This window comes from Triticum urartu, chromosome 1A (genome assembly GCF_056163025.1).
Source record: "Triticum urartu cultivar PI428250 chromosome 1A, HENAU_Tu73, whole genome shotgun sequence".
Taxonomy (NCBI): domain Eukaryota; kingdom Viridiplantae; phylum Streptophyta; class Magnoliopsida; order Poales; family Poaceae; genus Triticum; species Triticum urartu.
The window spans coordinates 91,328,659-91,351,723 of NC_141873.1; the positions used below are offsets into that span (position 1 = coordinate 91,328,659).

The 23,065-nt window shown below is 44.3% G+C and overlaps 1 protein-coding gene across 1 annotated transcript; it reads right to left on the reverse strand.

The window, feature by feature from the left end:
* Positions 1-5,671: 5,671 nt before the first annotated feature.
* Positions 5,672-22,695, reverse strand: LOC147990193 (uncharacterized). The gene is made up of 2 exons (XM_087537445.1): positions 21,886-22,695; positions 5,672-5,932 (listed from the first exon to the last, which is right to left on the reverse strand). Exons 1-2 carry the CDS (start codon positions 22,693-22,695, stop codon positions 5,672-5,674), a joined length of 1,071 nt encoding a protein of 356 aa, XP_087393571.1.
* Between the last annotated feature and the right edge of the window lie 370 nt (positions 22,696-23,065).

A 23,065-nucleotide genomic window follows, 5' to 3' on the forward strand; every position in this document is an offset into this window, starting at 1 on the left:
TGGATCATTCTAAGAAGGGGTTCTTGCCTGTGTTACAAGGTGTGAAATTGAGCTCGGCTCAATGTCCGACCACGGCAGAAGATATAGAAGAAATGAGTGTCATCCCTTATGCCTCAGCCATAGGTTCTATTATGTATGCCATGCTGTGTACCAGACCTGATGTAAACCTTGCCATAAGTTTGGTAGGAAGGTACCAAAGTAATCCCGGCAAGGAACACTGGACAGCGGTCAAGAATATCCTGAAGTACCTGAAAAGGACTAAGGAAATGTTTCTCGTTTATGGAGGTGACGAAGAGCTCGTCGTAAAGGGTTACGTCGACGCTAGCTTCGACACAGATCTGGATGACTCAAAGTCACAAACCGGATACGTGTATATTTTGAATGGTGGGGCAGTAAGCTGGTGCAGTTGCAAGCAGAGCGTCGTGGCGGGATCTACATGTGAAGCGGAGTACATGGCAGCCTCGGAGGCAGCACATGAAGCAATTTGGGTGAAGGAGTTCATCACCGACCTAGGAGTCATACCCAATGCGTCGGGGCCGATCAAGCTCTTCTGTGACAACACTGGAGCTATTGCTCTTGCAAAGGAGCCCAGGTTTCACAAGAAGACAAGGCACATCAAGCGTCGCTTCAACTCCATTCGTGAAAATGTTCAAGATGGAGACATAGAGATTTGTAAAGTACATACGGACCTGAATGTAGCAGATCCGTTGACTAAACCTCTCCCTAGGGCAAAACATGATCAACACCAGAATTCCATGGGTGTTCGATTCATCACAATGTAACTAGATTATTGACTCTAGTGCAAGTGGGAGACTGTTGGAAATATGCCCTAGAGGCAATAATAAAAGTATTATTATTATATTTCTTTGTTCATGATAATTGTCTTTATTCATGCTATAACTGTATTATCCGGAAATCGTAATACACGTGTGAATAATAGACACCAATATGTCCCTAGTAAGCCTCTAGTTGACTAGCTCGTTGATCAACAGATAGTCATGGTTTCCTGACTATGGACATTGGATGTCATTGATAATGGGATCACATCATTAGGAGAATGATGTGATGGACAAGACCCAATCCTAAACATAGCACAAGATCGTATAGTTCGTTTGCTAGAGTTTTCCAATGTCAAGTATCTTTTCCTTAGACCATGAGATCGTGTAACTCCCGGATACCGTAGGAGTGCTTTGGGTGTGCCAAACGTCACAACGTAACTGGGTGACTATAAAGGTATACTACAGGTATCTCCGAAAGTGTCTGTTGGGTTGACATGGATCAAGACGGGGATTTGTCACTCCGTATGACGGAGAGGTATCACTGGGCCCACTCGGTAATGCATCATCATAATGAGCTCAAAGTGACCAAGTGTCTAGTTACGAGATCATGCATTACGGTACGAGTAAATTGACTTGCTGGTAACGAGATTGAACGAGGTATTGGGATACCGACGATCGGATCTCGAGCAAGTAACATACCGATTGACAAAGGGAATTGTATACGGGGTTGTTTGAATCCTCGATATCGTGGTTCATCCGATGAGATCATCGAGGAGCATGTGGGAGCCAACATGGGTATCCAGATCCCGCTGTTGGTTATTGACCGGAGAGCGATCTCGGTCATGTCTACATGTCTCCCGAACCCGTAGGGTCTACACACTTAAGGTTCAGTGACGCTAGGGTTGTAGGGATATGTATATGCAGTAACCCGAATGTTGTTCGGAGTCCCGGATGAGAGCCCGGACGTCACGAGGAGTTCCAGAATGGTCCGGAGGTAAAGAATTATATATAGGAAGTACTATTTCGGCCATCGGGACAAGTTTCGGGGTTATCGGTATTGTACCAGGACCATCGGAAGGGTCCCGGGGGCCCACCGGGTGGGGCCACCTGTCCCGGGGGGCCACATGGGCTGTAGGGGGTGCGCCTTGGTCTACATGGGCCAAGGGCACCAGCCCCAAGAGGCCCATGCGCCTAGGGTTTCAAGGGGGAAGAGTCCTAGGAGGGGAAGGCACCTCCTAGGTGCCTTGGGGAGGAGGGATTCCTCCCCCTTGGCCGCACCCCCTAGGAGATTGGATCTCCTAGGGCCGGCGCCCCCCCCCTTGGCCCTCCTATATATAGTGGGGGAAGGAGGGCTTTCATAACACGCCTTTGGTTGCCTCCTTCTCCCTCTCCAATACCTCCTCCTCCTCCATAGCGCTTGGCGAAGCCCTGACGGAGTACTGCAGCTCCATCATCACCACGCCATCGTGCTGTTGCTGGTGCCATCTCCCTCAACCTCTCCTTCCCCCTTGCTGGATCAAGAAGAAGGAGACGTGGCTGTTCCGTACGTGTGTTGAACGCGGAGGTGCCGTCCGTTCGGTGCTAGGATCTTCGGTGATTCGAATCACGTCGAGTACGACTCCCTCATCCACGTTCTTTGAACGCTTCCGCTCGCGATCTACAAGGTACGTAGATGCATCTAATCACTCGTTGCTAGATGAACTCCTAGATGGATCTTGGTGAAACCGTAGAATTTTTTTTGTTTTCTGCAACATTCCCCAACAGGGCAGGCCTACCCAAGGGAAAGAAAAGGCTAGGTGGCGAATGGTAAAACCAATGTTGGGCATTGCTGGAGGAGTTTTATTCAAGGTGAACTGTCAAGGGGTTCCCATTATAACCCAACCGCGTAAGGAACGCAAAATCCGGGAACATAACACCGATATGATGGAAACTAGGGCGGCAAGAGTGGAACAAAACACCAGGCATAAGGTTGATCCTTCCACCCTTTACCAAGTATATAGATGCATTAATTAGATAAGAGATACTTTGATATCCCAACAAGTAAACATGTTCCAACAAGGAACAACATCTCCATGTTCCAACAAGGAACAAACTTCAATCTTCACCTGCAACTAACAACGCTATAAGAGGGCCTGAGCAAAGAGGTAACATAGCCAAACAATGGTTTGCTAGGATAAGGTGGGTTGGGGGCTTGGCTTAACAATATGGGAGGCATGATAAGCTAGTGGTAGGTATCGCAGCATAGGCATAGCAAAAGAGCAAGCAACTAGCAAGCAAAGATAGAAGTGATTTCGAGGGTATGGTCATCTTGCCTGGGATCCCGCAAGGAAGAAGAACGAGTCCATGAAGAAGACAAACGGACGTTGTCAAACGGATCCTCACAAACGCGACGTTATCGGAACTAACCCGAAGAAGCAACACCGGAAAGAAGCAAACAACATAGTAAACAACCGCCACATAAACATGGCATGATCCACAACCAAGTATGATGCATGTCCGGTTAATGAAGCATGGTATGGCAAAGTGCACAAGCAATCCTACAAATTAAGTGGAGCTCAATATGCAACTCTGTTGCATATTGACAGAAAACCACATCAATTATTTAGTTCACTCTCGGTTAGATACTCAACAATATTAAATGTTGGTTAACATGGCAAGAGGTGAAGCATAACAAAACTATACCATTTAAGCAATTTAAATGGGGCCGGATATAACGAACAACAAATCCGGTAAATCCCCATATGCATTTAGTAATTAATGCAAACAACAATTTTAAATGTTTAAATGTTGTTATCATGATGCGGATGACATATGCAAGTTTATGCAAGCGTATGAAAATGTTGATAAGAGCATTTATGAAGCATTAGTCATCGTGGCGGAAACGAAAGGGGTGCCAGGGCAACAAATCCGAAAATGATGCCACGACACCATATCGGTTCCGGTAGCTCCCGGAGAAACCGGTGCAAAGGAAGCAAGGGTGCGGATGTTCGGAACATGCTAGAGATGGTGGGGTGATCCTGGATTCCGGGTGTCCCATGAGTTGGCGACAAGGAAAAGAGTGACAATTTGGACATGGTGCAAACACGAGCATCTCAAACAACGCAAGCATTCATTCACGGACGTCGTCAGGGTTATACCTTCAAAGCGTGGAAATGAGACGGTTCGGGTTCGATGGGACGTAGTGGTACTTTCGGTCCTCGGCGACAGAAGAGGTACAGACGTTCTCAAGGCACTTGTCGGTCCAGACTCGGTGTAGTTGTACATGGCAAACGTAGTGGTACTCGGAGGCTTGTCAAAACCCAAGCGACAGTAGTCGTACACGACGCGTTGTGGAAGTAGTTGTACTTGCGGACTTCGGCGGCGGTAGTCGTTCAGGGTCTTCGCGGTTCATCGTGTAGCCGTACATGTTCGACGTGGTACACGGTTCGAAGTCGTGCATGTCCCATAGATGTTCAGGGTCACCGTGAGGAACTTGTCGAATCCAGGGTCTCAGTCGTCAGTAGTGGTACATGTTTCGAAGGTGAACTTGATGAACTCGAATCCCTTCGGGGTTGTCGTGGTACTTGGGTGTGATAGCCTGGCTTATTAGGGATGATAGACTACTCATATCAATAAGGAATTCCTTCTTTTCTGGGAGCCCATTCGGACGGAACTCCAAAGTTAAGCGTGCTCAGCTTGGAGTAGTGTCAGGATGGGTGACCGACCGGGAAGTTGGTCCCGGGTGCGCACGAGTGAGGACAAAGTGCGCAGAAAAGACTAGTATTGATCTGTGGGGCCAGTCTAGATCCCGCCAGGAGTAACGACCATCGACGGGTGTGTCCGGGGCGTTACAAGTTGGTATCAGAGCCGACCCTCATGGTTACACGGATGGTTGCGGACAGGTGTGTGGTCATGTTGTTCATGACGTTTGTGACCCGTCGTGGCACCCGGCATGGCACATGTATCAGACTGGAAGCACAGACATTTGTGCCAAGAGGGAACGTTCCTGTGGCCCGACGAGGACGTCGGTTCCTCTGAGTGGGGGTGTATGTGATAGCCTGGCTTATTAGGGATGATAGACTACTCATATCAATAAGGAATTCCTTCTTTTCCGGGAGCCCATTCGGACAGAACTCCAAAGTTAAGCGTGCTCAGCTTGGAGTAGTGTCAGGGTGGGTGACCGACCGGGAAGTTGCTCCCGGTTGCGCACGAGTGAGGACAAAGTACGCAGAAAAGACTAGTATTGATCTGTGGGGCCAGTCTAGATCCCGCCAGGAGTAACGACCACCGGCGGGTGTGTCCGGGGCGTTACATTGGGGTCTTCGGACCCGCCGGTCTCGTTCTTGCGACAATAGTTGAACTTGAAGTTATTGGTTCAAGGGTCTTCGACGACGGTAGTCGTTCCAGGCATCGGGCGTCGAGGAACTTGGCGACAACCGGGGTTTTTGACGATCCGGCGAGACGACATGGTCCGGGGCAGTCTTGATCTTGATGGTCTTGATCTCCAAAGTAGCACAAGGAGAGATGCACGAGCGAGGTCATCTTCGGCCCTAGGGTTCCATGATGGCGTCGTGGTGGTCTTGTAGCAGCAGCCAGGGCGTCAGGGAGGAGATGGTTGTGGAGAGGCGATCAGGGGCGTGAGGAAATGGTCCTGGTCCCGACAAGAGAGGCAGCGGGTGTGAGGCCCTTGCCGGACGGAGTTGGAGCAAGTAAAGGGGTCAACGCCCGGCAACGAGGTGTTCCTTCTCGACACGAAGCAGAGCAGCGGTGATGGCTGTCAGCGCCGGGGCAACAACAGGCGGCGGTAGCGAACAAGCGGGGCCAGGCGAAGGTCCGGCAGGGTGTGAGGGCGCGGAGGACCAGCGGATTGGCGTCCATGGGGCCCTGCTGTCCAAGAGAGAGAGAGCACGAACTCAGGGAAGGGGACGGGATGGAGAAGAAAGGAAATGGGGCAGAGGAAGCGGCCTGGTGATGCAGAGGAGGCCGATGAGGGAAGGTGACGGCGCCTGGCGCGGGAGGCCGGGCGCGGCGCCATGGGAGGCGACGACGCGGAGGAGGGAGGCGCAGCCCTGATCGCACGCGCAGGGCGGCGACCTACTGGAGACGCAGCAGGAGCAATAGGTGCCGGCGGGGTTGCGAAGTCGCGATGGCTGGAGGGACCCGCCGGTCTCGTTCTTGCGACAATAGTTGAACTTGAAGTTATTGGTTCAAGGGTCTTCGACGACGGTAGTCGTTCCAGGCATCGGGCGTCGAGGAACTTGGCGACAACCGGGGTTTTTGACGATCCGGCGAGACGACATGGTCCGGGGCAGTCTTGATCTTGATGGTCTTGATCTCCAAAGTAGCACAAGGAGAGATGCACGAGCGAGGTCATCTTCGGCCCTAGGGTTCCATGATGGTGTCGTGGTGGTCTTGTAGCAGCAGCCAGGGCGTCAGGGAGGAGATGGTTGTGGAGAGGCGATCAGGGGCGTGAGGAAATGGTCCTGGTCCCGACAAGAGAGGCAGCGGGTGTGAGGCCCTTGCCGGACGGAGCTGGAGCAAGTAAAGGGGTCAACGCCCGGCAACGAGGTGTTCCTTCTCGACACGAAGCAGAGCAGCGGTGATGGCTGTCAGCGCCGGGGCAACAACAGGCGGCGGTAGCGAACAAGCGGGGCCAGGCGAAGGTCCGGCAGGGTGTGAGGGCGCGGAGGACCAGCGGATTGGCGTCCATGGGGCCCTGCTGTCCAAGAGAGAGAGAGCACGAACTCAGGAAGGGGACGGGATGGAGAAGAAAGGAAATGGGGCAGAGGAAGCGGCCTGGTGATGCAGAGGAGGCCGATGAGGGAAGGTGACGGCGCCTGGCGCGGGAGGCCGGGCACGGCGCCATGGGAGGCGACGACGCGGAGGAGGGAGGCGCAGCCCTGATCGCACGCGCAGGGCGGCGACCTACTGGAGACGCAGCAGGAGCAATAGGTGCCGGCGGGGATGCGAAGTCGCGATGGCTGGAGGGGGAGAGCCTCGAGGAAGAAGGGGATTGAGCGGGGCTCTCCCTTGTTCGAGCATGCGGGATTGGGTGGCGGTGGTTGGGAATGAGAGGGGTGGAGGGGATCAGCGATCCTCCTGGCGGCGCGAGGGGAACACGAGAGAGTGAGAGGTTGTGCGGGCTAGGGTTAGCGGGGGTTTAAGTTGGGCCGGTGCGAGAGGCCCAGTGAGAGGAGGTCTAACAGGCCGGTTGATGATGGAGAGGCCCAGGTGGGATGCGGCTGGCCCGAAACTGCTGTTTCCTCTCTCTAATTTTCTTCAAGCAGAAAATAAAGAGAAAATCACAGGGGAAAAGAAGAGGTGTATGAGAAATATAAAAAATATCCTCATGACCTTGAATTCATGCCCTATTTGATAAAATTGGTTTGGACATTTTTAGAGGTAGAAAAATAAAACAAGTTTAAATATGATTCAAACTTGAGGCATTTTTGAACCTAACCAAAACAACTCCAAAGGATTTGAAATTTGACAGAGAGGGTTTAGGCATGGAGAACTAGCACCAGGAAAAGAATGAACATTAATGGAGGAGGAGGAAAAGGACTCTTGCCAAAATGAAAGAAAGAAGAAGGAAGGAGGAGGGCAAGATGGCACTTGCAAAAAGAAAGAAAAGAGAAGGAAGGAAGGTGGTGATGCATGGATCTCACATGGGGCATGCAACAAAATGTCATTCATGAAATGATGCAATGCAAAATATGCAATGATGAATGCAACAAGTTAAACAAATCACACAACGAAAACCTGGAAACCCTGGAAGGCAACTGGAGCTCTAGTGTTGGGGCATCACACCTTGGCTCTAGCGGCCCTGACTTGCCTATCTCTGATGATTTCAGCAAGTTTATCATCATCATCTTCGTCTTCTTCAGACGACACTTGGAAGGCGAGCTGCTTCTTCTGAGGACTAGGGCGGGGACCTCGTCTAGCAGTGGCCTTTGTCTTTAGTAGAGAGGGTCCCGTTGAAGAATTTGGTGCAGCTGAGGAACTAGCTGAAGCTCCTGAGGCAATTGAGACGCCTGTGGTCCTTTGACACGTGGCGAGATGCACATGTGCAGAGGACTTTGTCGGAGCAGCTGAGAACTTGTGAGGAGCTGAGGATTTGGGAGGAACAGGAGCAACATGAGAAGTTGGCCTTGATGGCTTTGAAGATTCTAGCCGTGAGGGCATTGCTGAGGAACTTGGCCTTGAAACCACTAAAGGTGAAGCACTTGGCTTCTGCGCAGGCTTCTTTGACATGTCCTTCTTAGGCTTGATAGAGGCCTCAGCGGCAGCAGCAGCAGCAGAGTCTTTGTTGAATTTCCTCATAGCTTCTTTGGCTTGTTTAGCTAACTTGGCTTGGCGCTTGGCCCATTCATCAGGATAATCCTCACCACGCTTGAGGCTGGTGGGATCAGCTATTTGGCTAGGTGCCAATGGAGGTCTTGGGAATGGAGGATTGAGTGTGAATTTCTTCATGTATTTGGGAGTGACATATCTGTACTCCCTCCACTCTCTAGCCCATCTCCTTTCTATCTTCTGAATGCGCACCTTGCACTGATTTTTGTCTTCCTCAGGAGTTGTGCAGTACCCAACATATATATCATCAGGGATCTCAAACGCTGTGTTGACATCAGCCCTCTTTTCTCCTTTCTGTGGCTTCTTACCGTCAGCCATTTTCTTCAGTTGAGGAATTTGAACAATTGAATTCTCTGAAGAAGTATGCAACTTTTCTTCGAGGAACGCTGCAAATGACTTAAGTTGATGAGAACCTAGTGATTCAGCAGCTGACATGAGTACCTGTGAACAGAGTATAATTGCGAGGAATTTGGAGAGGTCATATGCGTTCTCAGAAGGTTTTATAAAGAACAAGTTTGAGGAATTTGACCAGATGAGTCTTGAAGAATTTCACTAAGCGTTCTTTTCTTAGGTTCCAGAGATGTGTAGATCAAAAATCCACACATTTGAGGAATCTTGAAGAAAAACATAGCTTAGAGAAACGAATCAAGAACAGATGATATGTGAGGTGTTTTAGTGTGTGAAGATATGAAGAAAAAACACCTTTGAAGATTTTGTAGATAATCATTTGAATCAATGAGGGCAGTAAAAGTAACTTTTAATTACCATGGATGAAGAACACGACGAACTGAGAGATGGAGAGGTGAAGTTCGTCTGTGTAGATCTTCCATGCCCTAACTCGACGGAGGAAGACGGCTACGGCGGCGGCGGAGTGAAGATTTCCGCGGCCGGCGTGAGTACGGCGGCGACGAGGTCAAGGCAGTGAAGCTCTTCCTCACCGGCGACGATGAAGTAGCGGCGGCGCTAGGGTTTGAGAAGCTCGAGCTGGAGAAAGGTCGAGAGGAGTAAAAGAAGTGAGGAAGGGGAGAGGGGTATTTGTAGCCATGGTGAAAACTGTTCGCCCGAAGAATTTAGATGAACGTGCCCCTGACCCTTCTCATTCGCATGACATATGTCACCCACGTACTGAGAAGTGGAGATCGTGTTAGATCATGGGTGAGTGGATAAGTATGTCGTTGGATGCAGAACGGTTTGAGCGGCAAAGCTGAAAATTGGATAAGATAAGTTAAAAGTTCCGTTCACAATTTCTTCAGCTGACAAGGACACAGTGAAGATTTTGAACGACTTTCAAATAGAACGCACATGAAGAATTTGTGAATAGATTGGGTTGAGTATAGCATAGAGGGGAAGGGTCCGATCACATTCACTTAGCAGAAAAACCAACTTGAAGAATTAGCCATAAGTGAATGTTGTAGAGGACATAAACTCATATATATAGCCAATGAAGAAAAATGACGGAAACAGTGAAGACAACACAAAGTTGAAGAATATAAACAACTGAGGAATTTCAACTTTTGGTGGTGGCGTGACCCACCGTATAAGAATGATGATTTCAGACACCGCGTAAAATTATCGTAGGCTTCTGAGAATCAAATTCTTCGTTAATTTCTTCACACTTAGAGTGTTATTCTTCATTGATTGAAGAAAAACGTTTCTTCATGTGTTGCACATCTAAGTCATCAATTTTGCATAAGTGTTAGGATGAGTGTCCTTTTCAGAGAACATTCGAAGATTCTAGGATATTTAGCTCACACCGCAACTTGCTAAATCTCTTCTCATCCAAGGGCTTTGTGAAGATATCGGCTAGCTGTTCTTCAGTCTTCACATGTTCAATAGAAATGTCGCCCTTTGATGTCTACTACACAACCTTCTTATTGTAGATGTTGTTGGGCCTCCAAGTGCAGAGGTTTGTAGGACAGTAGCAAATTTCCCTCAAGTGGATGACCTAAGGTTTATCAATCCGTAGGAGGCGTAGGATGAAGATGGTCTCTCTCAAGCAACCCTGCAACCAAATAACAAAGAGTCTCTTGTGTTCCCAACACACCCAATATAATGGTAAATTGTATAGGTGCACTAGTTCGGCGAAGAGATGGTAATACAAGTGGTATATGGATAATAGATAATAGTTTTTGTAATCTGAAAATATAAAAACAGCAAGGTAACTAATGATAAAAGTGAGCGTAAACGGTATTGCAATGCGTGGAAATAAGGCCTAAGGTTCATACTTTCGCTAGTGTAAGTTCCCTCAACAATAATAACATAATTGGATCATATAACTATCCCTCAACATGCAACAAAGAGTCACTCCAAAGTCACTAATAGCGGAGAACAAACGAAGAGATTATGGTTGGGTACGAAACCACCTCAAAGTTATTCTTTCCAATCAATCCGTTGGGCTATTCCTATAAGTGTCACAAACAGCCCTAGAGTTCGTACTAGAATAACACCTTAAGACACAAATCAACCAAAACCCTAATGTCACCTCAAGTATCTGTGGGTATGATTATACGATATGCATCACACAATCTCAGATTCATCTATTCAACCAACACAAAGGACCTCAAAGAGTGCCCCAAAGTTCTATCGGAGAACCACAACGAAAACGTGTGCCAACCCCTATGCATAGGTTCATGGGCGGAAACCGCAAGTTGATCACCAAAACATACATCAAGTGAATCATGTGATACCCCATTGTCACCACAGATACACACGGTAAGACATACATCAAGTGTTCTCAAATCTTTAAAGACTCAATCCGATAAGATAACTTCAAAGGGGAAACTCAATCCATTACAAGAGAGTAGAGGGGGAGAAGAAACATAAGATCCAACTATAATAGCAAAGCTCGCGATACATCAAGATCGTGCCAAATCAAGAACACGAGAGAGAGAGAGAGATCAAACACATAGCTACTGGTACATACCCTCATCCCCGAGGGAGAACTACTCCCTCCTCGTCATGGAGAGCACCGGGATGATGAAGATGGCCACCGGAGAGGGATTGTCCCCTTCGGCAGGGTGCTGGAACGGGTCTAGATTGGTTTTTGGTGGCTACGGATGCTTCTAGGGGCGGAACTCCCGATCTATTGTGTTCACGGATGTTTTTAGGGTATATGGAGATATATAGGTGGAAGAAGTATGCCAGGGGGGCCACGAGGGGCTCACGAGGGTGGAGGGCGCGCCCAGGGGGTGGGCGCGCCCCCCTGCCTCATGACCTCCTCGTAGATCCCCCGACGTGCACTCCAAGTCTTCTGGGCTTCTTTCTTTCCAATAATGAGTTCCGTGAAGTTTCAGGTCAATTGGACTCCGTTTGATTTTCCTTTTCTTCGAAACCCTAAAACAGGGTAAAAACAGAAACTGGCACTGGGCTCTGGGTTAATAGGTTAGTCCCAAAAATGATATAAAAGTGTATAATAAAGCCCATAAACATTCAAAACAGTAAGTAATATAGCATGGAGCAATCAAAAATTATAGATACATTGGAGACGTATCAGCATCCCCAAGCTTAATTCCTGCTCGTCCTCGAGTAGGTAAATGATAAAAACAGAATTTTTGATGCGGAGTGCTACTTGGCATAATTTCAATGTAATTCTTCTTAATTGTGGCATGAATATGCAGATCTATAAGATTCAAGACAAAAGTTCTTATTGACATAGAAATAATAATACTTCAAGCATACTAACAAAGCAATCATGTCTTCTCAAAATAACATGGCCAAAGAAAGCTATGAATATTCAGATCCGAAAGATTCAAGACAAAAGTTTAATATTGACATAAATATAATAATACTTCAAGTATACTAATAAATCAATTATGTCTTCTCAAAATAACATGGCCAAAGAAAGCTATCCCTACAAAATCATATAGTCTGGCTATGCTCCATCTTCACCACACAAAATATTTAAATCATGCACAACCCCGATGACAAGCCAAGCAATTGTTCCATACTTTTAATGTTCTCAAACTTTTTCAATTTTCACGCAATACATGAGCATGAGCCATGGACATAGCACTATAGGTGGAATAGAATGGTGGTTTGTGGAGAAGACAAAAAGGAGAAGATAGTCTCACATCAACTAGGCGTATCAATGGGCTATGGAGATGCCCATCAATAGATAAGTGAGTAGTGACTGCCATGCAACGGATGCACTAGAGCTATAAGTATATGAAATCTCAAAAAGAAACTAAGTGGGTGTGCATCCAACTTGCTTGCTCATGAAGACCTAGGGCATTTTGAGGAAGCCCATCATTGGAATATACAAGCCAAGTTCTATAATGAAAGATTCCCACTAGTATATGAAAGTGACAACATAGGGGACTCTCTATCATGAAGATCATGGTGCTACTTTGAAGCACAAGTGTGGTAAAAGGATAGTAGCATTGCCCCTTCTCTCTTTTTCTCTCATTTTTTTATTTTTTATTTTTTATTTGGGCCTTCTCTTTTTTATGGCCTCTTTTCTTTCTCTTTTTTTATTTGGGCTTCTTTGGCCTCTTTTATTTATTTTTCGTCCGGAGTCTCATCCCGACTTGTGGGGGAATCATAGTCTCCATCATCCTTTCCTCACTGGGACAATGCTCTAATAATGATGATCATCACACTTTTATTTACTTACAACTCAAGAATTACAACTCGATACTTAGAACAAGATATGACTCTATATGCATGCCTCCGGCGGTGTACCGGGATGTGCAATGACTCATGAGTGACATGTATGAAAGAATTATGAACGGTGGTTTTGCCACAAATACGATGTCAACTACATAATCATGCGAAGCAATATGACAATGATGAAGCGTGTCATAATAACAGAACGGTGGAAAGTTGCATGGAAATATATCTCGGAATGGCTATGGAAATGCCATAATAGGTAGGTATGGTGGCTGTTTTGAGGAAGGTATATGGTGGGTGTATGGTACCGGCGAAAGTTGCGTGGTCTAGAGAGGCTAGAAATGGTGGAAGGGTGAGAGTGCGTATAATCCATGGACTCAACATTAGTCATAAATAACTCACATACTTATTGCAAACATCTATTAGTTATCGAAACAAAGTACTACGGGCATGCTCCAAGGGGGATAGATTGGTAGGAAAAGACCATCGCTCGTCCCCGACCGCCACTCGTAAGGAAGGCAATCAATAAATAAATCATTCTCCGACTTCATCACATAACGGTTCACCATACATGCATGCTACGGGAATCACAAACTTCAACACAAGTATTTCTCAAATTCACAACTACTCAACTAGCATGACTCTAATATTACAATCCTCATATCTCAAAACAATCATCAAGTATCAAACTTCTCTTAGTATTCAACACACTCATAAGAGAATTTTATTATTAATCTTGTATACCTAGCATATTAGGATTTTAAGCAAATTACCATGCTATTTAAGACTCTCAAAATAATCTAAGTGAAGCATGAGAGTTCATCTATTCCTTCAAAATAAAACTACGACCATGCTCTAAAAGATATAAGTGAAGCACTAGAGCAAATGACAAACTACTCCGAAAGATATAAGTGAAGATCAATGAGTAGTCGAATAATTATGCAACTATGTGAAGACTCTCTAACATTTAATAATTTCAGATCTTGGTACTCTATTCAAACAGCAAGCAAATCAAAGTAAAATGACATCTAAGAATAGCAAACGTCATGTGAAGAAGCAAAAACTTAGGATCAACCGATACTAACCGATAATTGTTGAAGAAGAAAGGTGGGATGCCAACCGGGGCATCCCCAACCTTAGATGCTTGAGAATTCTTGAAATATTATCTTGGGATGACTTGGGCATCCCCAAGCTTGAGCTTTTGTGTCTCCTTAATTCCTCTCATATCACGGTCTCCCTAAATCTCAAAAGCTTCATCCACACAAAACTTAACAAGGACTCGTGAGATAAGTTAGTATAAACCATTGCAAAAACCTTATCATACTCTACTGTAGAAAATCACTAAAATTATTATTCAACATTGCATACTAAATGCCTCTGCATATTTAATAGTCCTATCCTCAAATGGAATCATTAAAAAAGCAAACATATGCAAACAATGCAAACATAACGCAATCTGCCTAAACAGGATAGTCTGTAAAGAATGCTGCAACATCCATACTTCCCTAGCTCCAAAAATTATGAAATAAAATTCCCACTGTAGTAAATTTATCAGAGCTTAATATGCAAAAGGTTTCAACATTTTATCACATTCTGACCTTTCAAGGGAATTATTGCAACAGCGGTAAACTTTCTGTTTTCAAACAGCGACATGTGGACTTCTAAAATAGGCATAGTAAAGACTATCAATGCCACTTTTATTGAAATAAAAGATGCAAAACATTGATAAATAAAATCAAGCAAATCCTAACAAAATAAATTGACGCTCCAAGCAAAACACATATCATGTGACGAATAAAAATATAGCTCCAAGTAAAGTTACCGATGAACAAAGACGAAAGAGGAGATGCCTTCCGGGGCATCCCCAAGCTTAGGCTCTTGGCTATCCTTGAATATTACCTTGGGGTGCCTCGGGCATCCCCAAGCTTAGGCTCTTGCCACTCCTTATTCCATAGTCCATCGAATCCTTACCCAAAACTTGAAAACTTCACAACACAAAACTTAACAGAAAACTCGTAAGCTCCGTTAGTATAAGAAAATAAATCACCACTTCAAGGTACTGTAATGAACTCATTCTTTATTTATATTGGTGTTAAACCTACTGTATTCCAACTTCTATATGGTTTATAAACTCTTTTACTATCCATAGATTCATCAAAATAAGCAAACAACACACGAAAAACAGAATCTGTCAAAAACAGAATAGTCTGTAGTAATCTGGATCAAACGTATACTTCTGGAACTCATAAAATTCTCAAATAAATTGCTGGACCTGAGTAATTTAACTATTAATCATCTTAAAAAATAATTAACTAAATATCACTCTCCAAATAAAAATGGCAGCAATTCTCGTGAGCGCTAAAGTTTCTGTTTTTTACAGTATGATCAACAAGACTCTCCCCAAGTCTTCCCAAAGGTTCTACTTGGCACAAACACTAATTAAAAGTATAAAACCACATCTAAAGAGGGTCTAGATGAATTATTTATTACTAAATAGGAACAAAAAGCAAGGAACTAAAATAAAATTGGGTTGCCTCCCAACAAGCGCTATCGTTTAACGCCCCTAGCTAGGCATGATGATTTCAATGATGCTCACATAAAGGATAGGAATTGAAACATAAAGAGAGCATCATGAAGAATATGACTAGCACATTTAAGTCTAACATACTTCCTATGCATAAGGATTTTGTGAGCAAACAACTTATGGGAACAATAATCAACTAGCATAGGAAGGCAAAACAAGCATAGCTTCAAAACTTTAAGCACATAGAGAGGAAACTTGATATTATTGCAATTCCTACAAGCATATATTCCTCCCTCATAGTAATTTTCAGTAGCATCATGAATGAATTCAACAATATAACCAGCACCTAAAGCATTCTTTTCATGATCTACAAGCATAGAAAATTTACTACTCTCCACATAAGCAAGATTCTTCTCATGAATAATAGTGGGAGCAAACTCAACAAAATAACTATCATGTGATTGAAAATTAAGATCAAGATGACAAGTTTCATGGTTATCATTATTCTTTAAAGCATACGTGTCATCACAATAATCATCATAGATAGGATTCATGCTTCCATCATAATAAATTTTCTCATCAAATCTTGGGGAAAAAATATCATCTTCATCAAACATAGCTTCCCCAAGCTTGTGGCTTTGCATATCATTAGCATCATGGATATTCAAAGAATTCATACTAACAACATTGCAATCATGCTCATCATTCAAATATTTAGTGCCAAACATTTTATAGATTTCTTCTTCTAGCACTTGAGCACAATTATCCTTTCCATCATACTCACGAAAGATATTAAAAAGGTGAAGCGTATGAGACAAACTCAATCCATTTTTTATAGTTTTCTTTTGTAAACTAAACTAGTGATAAAACAAGAAACTAAAAGACTCGATTGCAAGATCTAAAGATATACCTTCAAGCGCTAACCTCCCCGGCAACGGCGCCAGAAAAGAGCTTGATGTCTACTACACAACCTTCTTCTTGTAGACGTTGTTGGGCCTCCAAGTGCAGAGGTTTGTAGGACAGTAGCAAATTTCCCTCAAGTGGATGACCTAAGGTTTATCAATCCGTAGGAGGCGTAGGATGAAGATGGTCTCTCTCAAGCAACCCTGCAACCAAATAACAAAGAGTCTCTTGTGTTCCCAACACACCCAATACAATGGTAAATTGTATAGGTGCACTAGTTCGGCGAAGAGATGGTAATACAAGTGGTATATGGATAATAGATAATAGTTTTTGCAATCTGAAAATATAAAAACAGCAAGGTAACTAATGATAAAAGTGAGCGTAAACGGTATTGCAATGCGTGGAAATAAGGCCTAGGGTTCATACTTTCGCTAGTGTAAATTCCCTCAACAATAATAACATAATTGGATCATATAACTATCCCTCAACATGCAACAAAGAGTCACTCCAAAGTCATTAATAGCGGAGAACAAACGAAGAGATTATGGTTGGGTACGAAACCACCTCAAAGTTATTCTTTCCAATCAATCCGTTGGGCTATTCCTATAAGTGTCACAAACAGCCCTAGAGTTCGTACTAGAATAACACCTTAAGACACAAATCAACCAAAACCCTAATGTCACCTAGATACTCCAATGTCACCTCAAGTATCCGTGGGTATGATTATACGATATGCATCACACAATCTCAGATTCAACTATTCAACCAACACAAAGGACCTCAAAGAGTGCCCCAAAGTTCTATCGGAGAACCACGACGAAAACGTGTGCCAACCCCTATGCATAGGTTCATGGGCGGAACCCGCAAGTTGATCACCAAAACATACATCAAGTGAATCACGTGATATCCCATTGTCACCATAGATACACACGGCAAGACATACATCAAGTGTTCTCAAATCTTTAAAGACTCAATCTGATAAGATAACTTCAAAGGGGAAACTCAATCCATTACAAGAGAGTAGAGGGGGAGAAGAAACATAAGATTCAACTATAATAGCAAAGCTCGCGATACATCAAGATCGTGCCAAATCAAGAACACGAGAGAGAGAGAGAAAGAGAGAGAGAGAGAGAGATCAAACACATAACTACCGGTACATACCCTCAGCCCCGAGGGAGAACTACTCCCTCCTCGTCATGGAGAGCACCGGGATGATGAAGATGGCCACCAGAGAGGGATTGCCCCCCTCCGGCAGGGTGCCGGAACGGGTCTAGATTGGTTTTTGGTGGCTGCGGAGGCTTCTGGTGGCGGAACTCCTGATCTATTGTGTTCACGGATGTTTTTAGGGTATATGGAGATATATAGGCGGAAGAAGTACGTCAGGGGGGGCACGAGGGGCTCACGAGGGTGGAGGGCGCGCCCAGGGGGGTGGGCGCGCCCCCCTGCCTCGTGACCTCCTCGCAGATCCCCCGACATGCACTCCAAGTCTTCTGGGCTTCTTTCCTTCCAAAAATGAGTTCCATGAAGTTTCAGGTCAATTGGACTCCGTTTGATTTTCCTTTTCTTTGAAACCCTAAAACAGGGTAAAAACATAAACTAACACTGGGCTCTGGGTTAATAGGTTAGTCCCAAAAATGATATAAAAGTGTATAATAAAGCCCATAAACATTCAAAACAGTAAATAATATAGCATGGAGCAATAAAAAATTATAGATACGTTGGAGACGTATCACCCTTCAACACATGATCACGAAGAAAATGATGACGAATCTGAATGTGTTTAGTCTTCGAGTGCTGAACTGGGTTGTGAGCAATCTTGATGGCACTCTCATTGTCACAGAAGAGAGGCACATTCTTCATGTTGATGCCGTAGTACTTGAGAGTTTGCTTCATCCATAGCAATTGAGCACAGCAAGAACCAGCGGCAATATACTCAGCTTTAGCAGTAGATAGTGATACGCAGTTCTGCTTCTTCGAGGACCAACAGACCAAAGATCGTCTGAGGAAATGACATGTACCAGATGTTGACTTGCGGTCCACACGATCACCAGCATAGTCAGAGTCAGAATATCCAATGAGATCAAAAGTCGAGCCCTTGGGATACCATAATCCAAGTGTTGGTGTGTGAGCTAGATATCGAAGAATATGCTTCACAGCCTTATGGTGTGATTCCTTCGGTGTAGCTTGAAATCGGGCACACATGCAAACACTAAGCATTATATCTGGCCTAGATGCACATAAGTACAATAAAGAACCAATCATGGAGCGGTATACCTTATGATCGAAGTCAATACCATTTTCATCAGTGCATAGATGGCCATTTGTGGGCATAGGAATTTTTACGCCTTTGCAATATTGCATGCTGAATTTCCTCAGTACATCCTTGAGGTATCTCTCCTGAGATATGAATATGCCATTGCGTTGTTGACGAATTTGAATACCTAAGAAGAATTTTAGTTCTCCCATCATAGACATTTGATATTCTTCACTCATCATGTAGGCAAATTCATCACTATAACGTTGGTCAGTACAGCCAAAGATAATATCATCAACATATACTTGGCACACAAACAATTCACCATCATAAGATTTAGTGAAAAGAGTAGGATCAAGTGAACCGGGTTTGAAGCCTTTCTTCATGAAGAATTCCTTCAAGGTATCATACCATGCCCTTAGGGCCTGATTGAGGCCATAGAGGGCCTTGTTGAGTCTGAAGACTTTGTCAGGATTCTTTGGATCTTCAAAACCTGGGGGTTGAGCAACATATACTTCTTCTTCAAGCTTACCATTGAGGAATGCACTTTTCACATCCATTTGATATAAAGTGATATCATGATGGTTAGCATAAGCAAGTAATATGCGAATAGCCTCAAGTCTAGCAACAGGTGCAAAAGTTTCATTGAAATCAATTCCTTCAACCTGTGTGTAGCCTTGAGCTACGAGTCGTGCCTTATTCCTCACCACAAAACCATTTTCATCTTGCTTGTTGCGGTAGATCCACTTTGTGCCAATGATATTGTGCTTGCGAGGATCTGGATGTTTGACCAGTTCCCAGACATTGTTGAGCTCGAACTGATGTGAAGAACATTGTTGAAGACTCTGTAGGTGTGCGAGTCCTTTCCGTAACCAATCATAAAACCTTCATGTGCTTTCGGTGCAAATTTTGAGTTGTGATGAGGATCTCTAATCCAACATTTAGCACCGAAGACTTTGAAATAACTTACATTGGGTTTCTTGTCAGTGAGGAGTTCATAGGCAGTCTTCTTGAAGAATTTGTGAAGATATACTCTGTTGATGATGTGGCACGCAGTATCAATTGCCTCAACCCAGAAACGACGAGGCATTTTGTATTCATCAAGCATAGTGCGAGCCATCTCAGCAAGAGTCCTGTTCTTGCGCTCCACGACGCCGTTCTGCTGAGGAGTATAAGGAGCAGATAACTCATGAGTAATACCAAGTTCATCAAGGTAGTCATCTAGACCAGAATTCTTGAACTCAGTTCCATTGTCACTTCTGATGTGCTTGATCTTCACACCAAAGTTGGTTGAAGCTCTCGAGGAAAATCGTTTGAAGACTTCCTGCACTTCATGTTTGTAAGTAACAATGTGTACCAATGTGTATTGAGAGTAATCATCAACAATAACAAAGCCATATTGAGATGCGTCATTTGAAACTGCAGAATAATGGTTAGGACCGAAAAGATCCATGTGAAGAATTCAAATGGACGAGTGGTGGTCATGATTTTCTTTGCTGGATGCTTAGCCTTTGTCATCTTCCCAGCTTCACAGGCTCCGCATAGGTGATCCTTGAGGAATTTGACATTCTCGATGTCGATGACATGCTTCTTCTTCGCAAGCGTGTGCAGATTCCTCATGCCTGCATGAACAAGTCGTCGATGCCATAGCCAGCCTTCTGAAGCTTTTGCAAGTAGACACACAGCTAGTTGTGGTCCTGTAGAGAAATCAACAATATACATGTCTCCTCTCCTAAAGCCTTCGAAGACTTTGGAATTTTCAGCTTCCATAACCACAACACAACGGTACTTGCCAAAGACAACAACCATATCGAGATCGCAAAGCATTGAGACAGACATGAGGTTGTATCCTAAGGACTCGACAAGCATGACTTTGTCCATGCGTCGATCCTTTGTGATCGCAACCTTACCTAGACCCAATACCTGACTTTTCCCTTTGTTGGCAAAGATGATATGCTTCAGATGCGACGGAGATAATGGAGCATCCATCAATAGATTCTTGTCACCAGTCATGTGATTTGTACATCCACTATCGAGGACCCACTCAGTGGCTTTGGGTTGATCATCCTGCAGATGAATTTGTGCAACTTACGAACTCATATACTTCATCAGTGAAGAATATGACATCAATTCATCAGATCAATTTCATCAAGTAAAAGAACAAATAAAGCAGTATAAGGACGTGAGAAATGAAAGTTCATTTCTTCATGATTAGCCTGCGTCCTTTCAGGCATACTCAGGTCTCCAGCAAATTCTTCAGACGATTACGTACGTCTGGAGACCTGACCCTGCAGAAGAGATTAGTTCTTTTTCTTCACCACCCACATCTGAAGGGGTGGCAAAGAGTTCATCACTCTGCGAGCTCCATACGAGAAAGGTGGCATAGAAGCCAGTCCATTTCATTTCACATAAGAGGAGTTAGGATAAGCATATGAATAAGCAGAGAAATTCTTCAAGGACTTATGAACATGATGATTAGAAGAATAATGCTTATATTCATAGCCCTTAGCTCTTCCCTGCGAAACAGAGTTGTTAGCACGATGATACTCATGTGAGGACTTTGATCCTTTTGAGGAATTTAGTCCATATGAAGAATTTGATCTGGGGTTTCTATTCTTCATAGGTGGTGTCCTGAGGACATTCACTTGAAGACTTTCAAGGCACCTTTTGGGAACCCAGATTTTGTTCATAAGGGGACCGTTCCTACAGTTAGTGCCAACATATCTAGCAAAAACTCCACCATTCTGACTTTTGAACAGTTTATAGTTGGAGTCAAATGACTCATCGTCAGAACGAGGAGATTCACATGCAAATCCAGATAAGTTATATGGATCAACTGGAGGTCCCTTTGCAGCAACCCATGTAGTTTTGGGGTACTGCTCAGGCTTCCAATATGTTCCATCAGCATTGAGTTTCCTCTCAAAGGAAATACCCTCTTTCCTAGGGTTCCTGCTGAGGATCTGCTTTTTAAGCACATCACAAAGAGTCTGATGCCCTTTGAGGCTTTTGTACATGCCTGTCATGTACAATTCCTTTAGCCCTGCATCGTCAGTGATACTAGCAGTGTCCTTAGATGAGGAATTAGTGATCGCATAGGCATGTGAAGAATTTGAAACATTAGCAGCATTTGAACATTCAGCTGAAGAATTAGCAGATTCACGTTCAATGCATTTCAAACAAGGAGGAACAAATTCTTCCTAAGAAGCACTGATTTGTTGAGCAAGTAATGAATCGTGCTCCTTCTGAAGATCTTCATAACTCACTCTTAGCTTCTCAAGATCTTGCTTTCTTTGAAGAAATTCATAAGAAAGCTTCTCATGATCAGATAACAGAGTGTTATGATGACCTTGAAGGTTGTCAAACCTGGTCTGAAGTCTCTGAAGATTTTTAGTCAAGGCTTTAGTGCGATCCATTTCTTCACCCAACATATCATCACTTTTGTCTAGCATGTTTTGAACCTTTTCAAAAGCCCTTTGTTGTTTTACAACAATCTTAGCAAGTTTAGAATAGCTGGGCTTGAGGTTTTCATCAGATTCATTCTCACTTGATTCAGAGAAGGTGTATTTGAGTACCTTGGCACCCTTTGCCATGAAGCAATAGGTGGGAGCGTAGTCATCATTGCCTTCATCAGCCTTGTTGGTGAGGTCATTTTCTTCAGAGTTGAAAATAGACTTGCTGACGAATGCAGTAGCGAGGGCTAGGCTTGCCACACCGGATTCGGATTCCTCAGATCCCTCCTCTTCCTCATTTTCTTCAGATTCAGCCTCAGAGTCCATTTCCTTGCCAATGAATGCCCGAGCCTTTTTGGAGCTGCTCTTCTTGTGAGATGAAGACTTTGAGGATTTTGATGATGAAGATTTTGTGGATTTCTTCTTTTTCTTCTCATCATCAGAACTGTAATCCTTGTATTTCTTCTTCTTTGATTCCTTTTCCCACTGAGGACAATCTTGAATGTAATGTCTAGGTTTCTTGCATTTGTGACAGAGCCTCCTCTTGTAGTCACTGGATGAGCAATCATTGCTCCTTGAGGGTCTTCCAAAGCGACCACGTCTTGAGAACTTTTGGAACTTCTTCACGAGCAGTGCTAGCTCATGGCTTAGTTCTTCGGGATCACCAAGACTGCTACTAGAGTCTTCATCTTCGGACTCAGATACTGCCTTGGCCTTCAGTGCACGTGATCTGCCATAGCTCGAACCATAGGGATCTCTTTTTTCAGCAAGTTGGAACTCATGAGTATTTAGCCTCTCGAGAATATCAGCGGGATCAAGTGACTTGTAATCAGCACGTTCTTGTATCATCAATGCCAGAGTGTCAAATGAGGAATCAAGCGATCTCAGCAATTTCTTCACCACCTCATGGTCGGTGATGTCAGTGGCACCAAGTGCTTGAAGCTCATTTGAGATGTCAGTGAGGCGATCGAAGGTTTGTTGAACATTTTCATTGTCGAGTCTTTTGAAGCGGTTGAAGAGGTTGCGAAGAATATCAACTCGAGAGTCACGCTGTGTTGAGACTCCTTCATTCACTTTGGACAGTCTATCCCAGATAAGCTTAGCAGTTTCCAAAGCACTCACTCTTCCATATTGTCCTTTGCTCAGATGGCCACATATGATATTCTTCGCTTGAGATTCGAGTTGCTTGAATCTCTTCACATCAGCAGCATTCAGAGAA

Coding starts and splice junctions, on each gene's coding strand:
- LOC147990193 (XM_087537445.1), bottom strand. CDS start 22,695: ATGATACAAGAACGTGCTGATTACAAGTCACTTGATCCCGCTGATATT. Junction 5,933..21,885: donor ATTCTAAACTTGCTAAGATT/GTTGTAAAACAA, acceptor TATTGTCGCAAG/AACGAGACCGGCGGGTCCCT.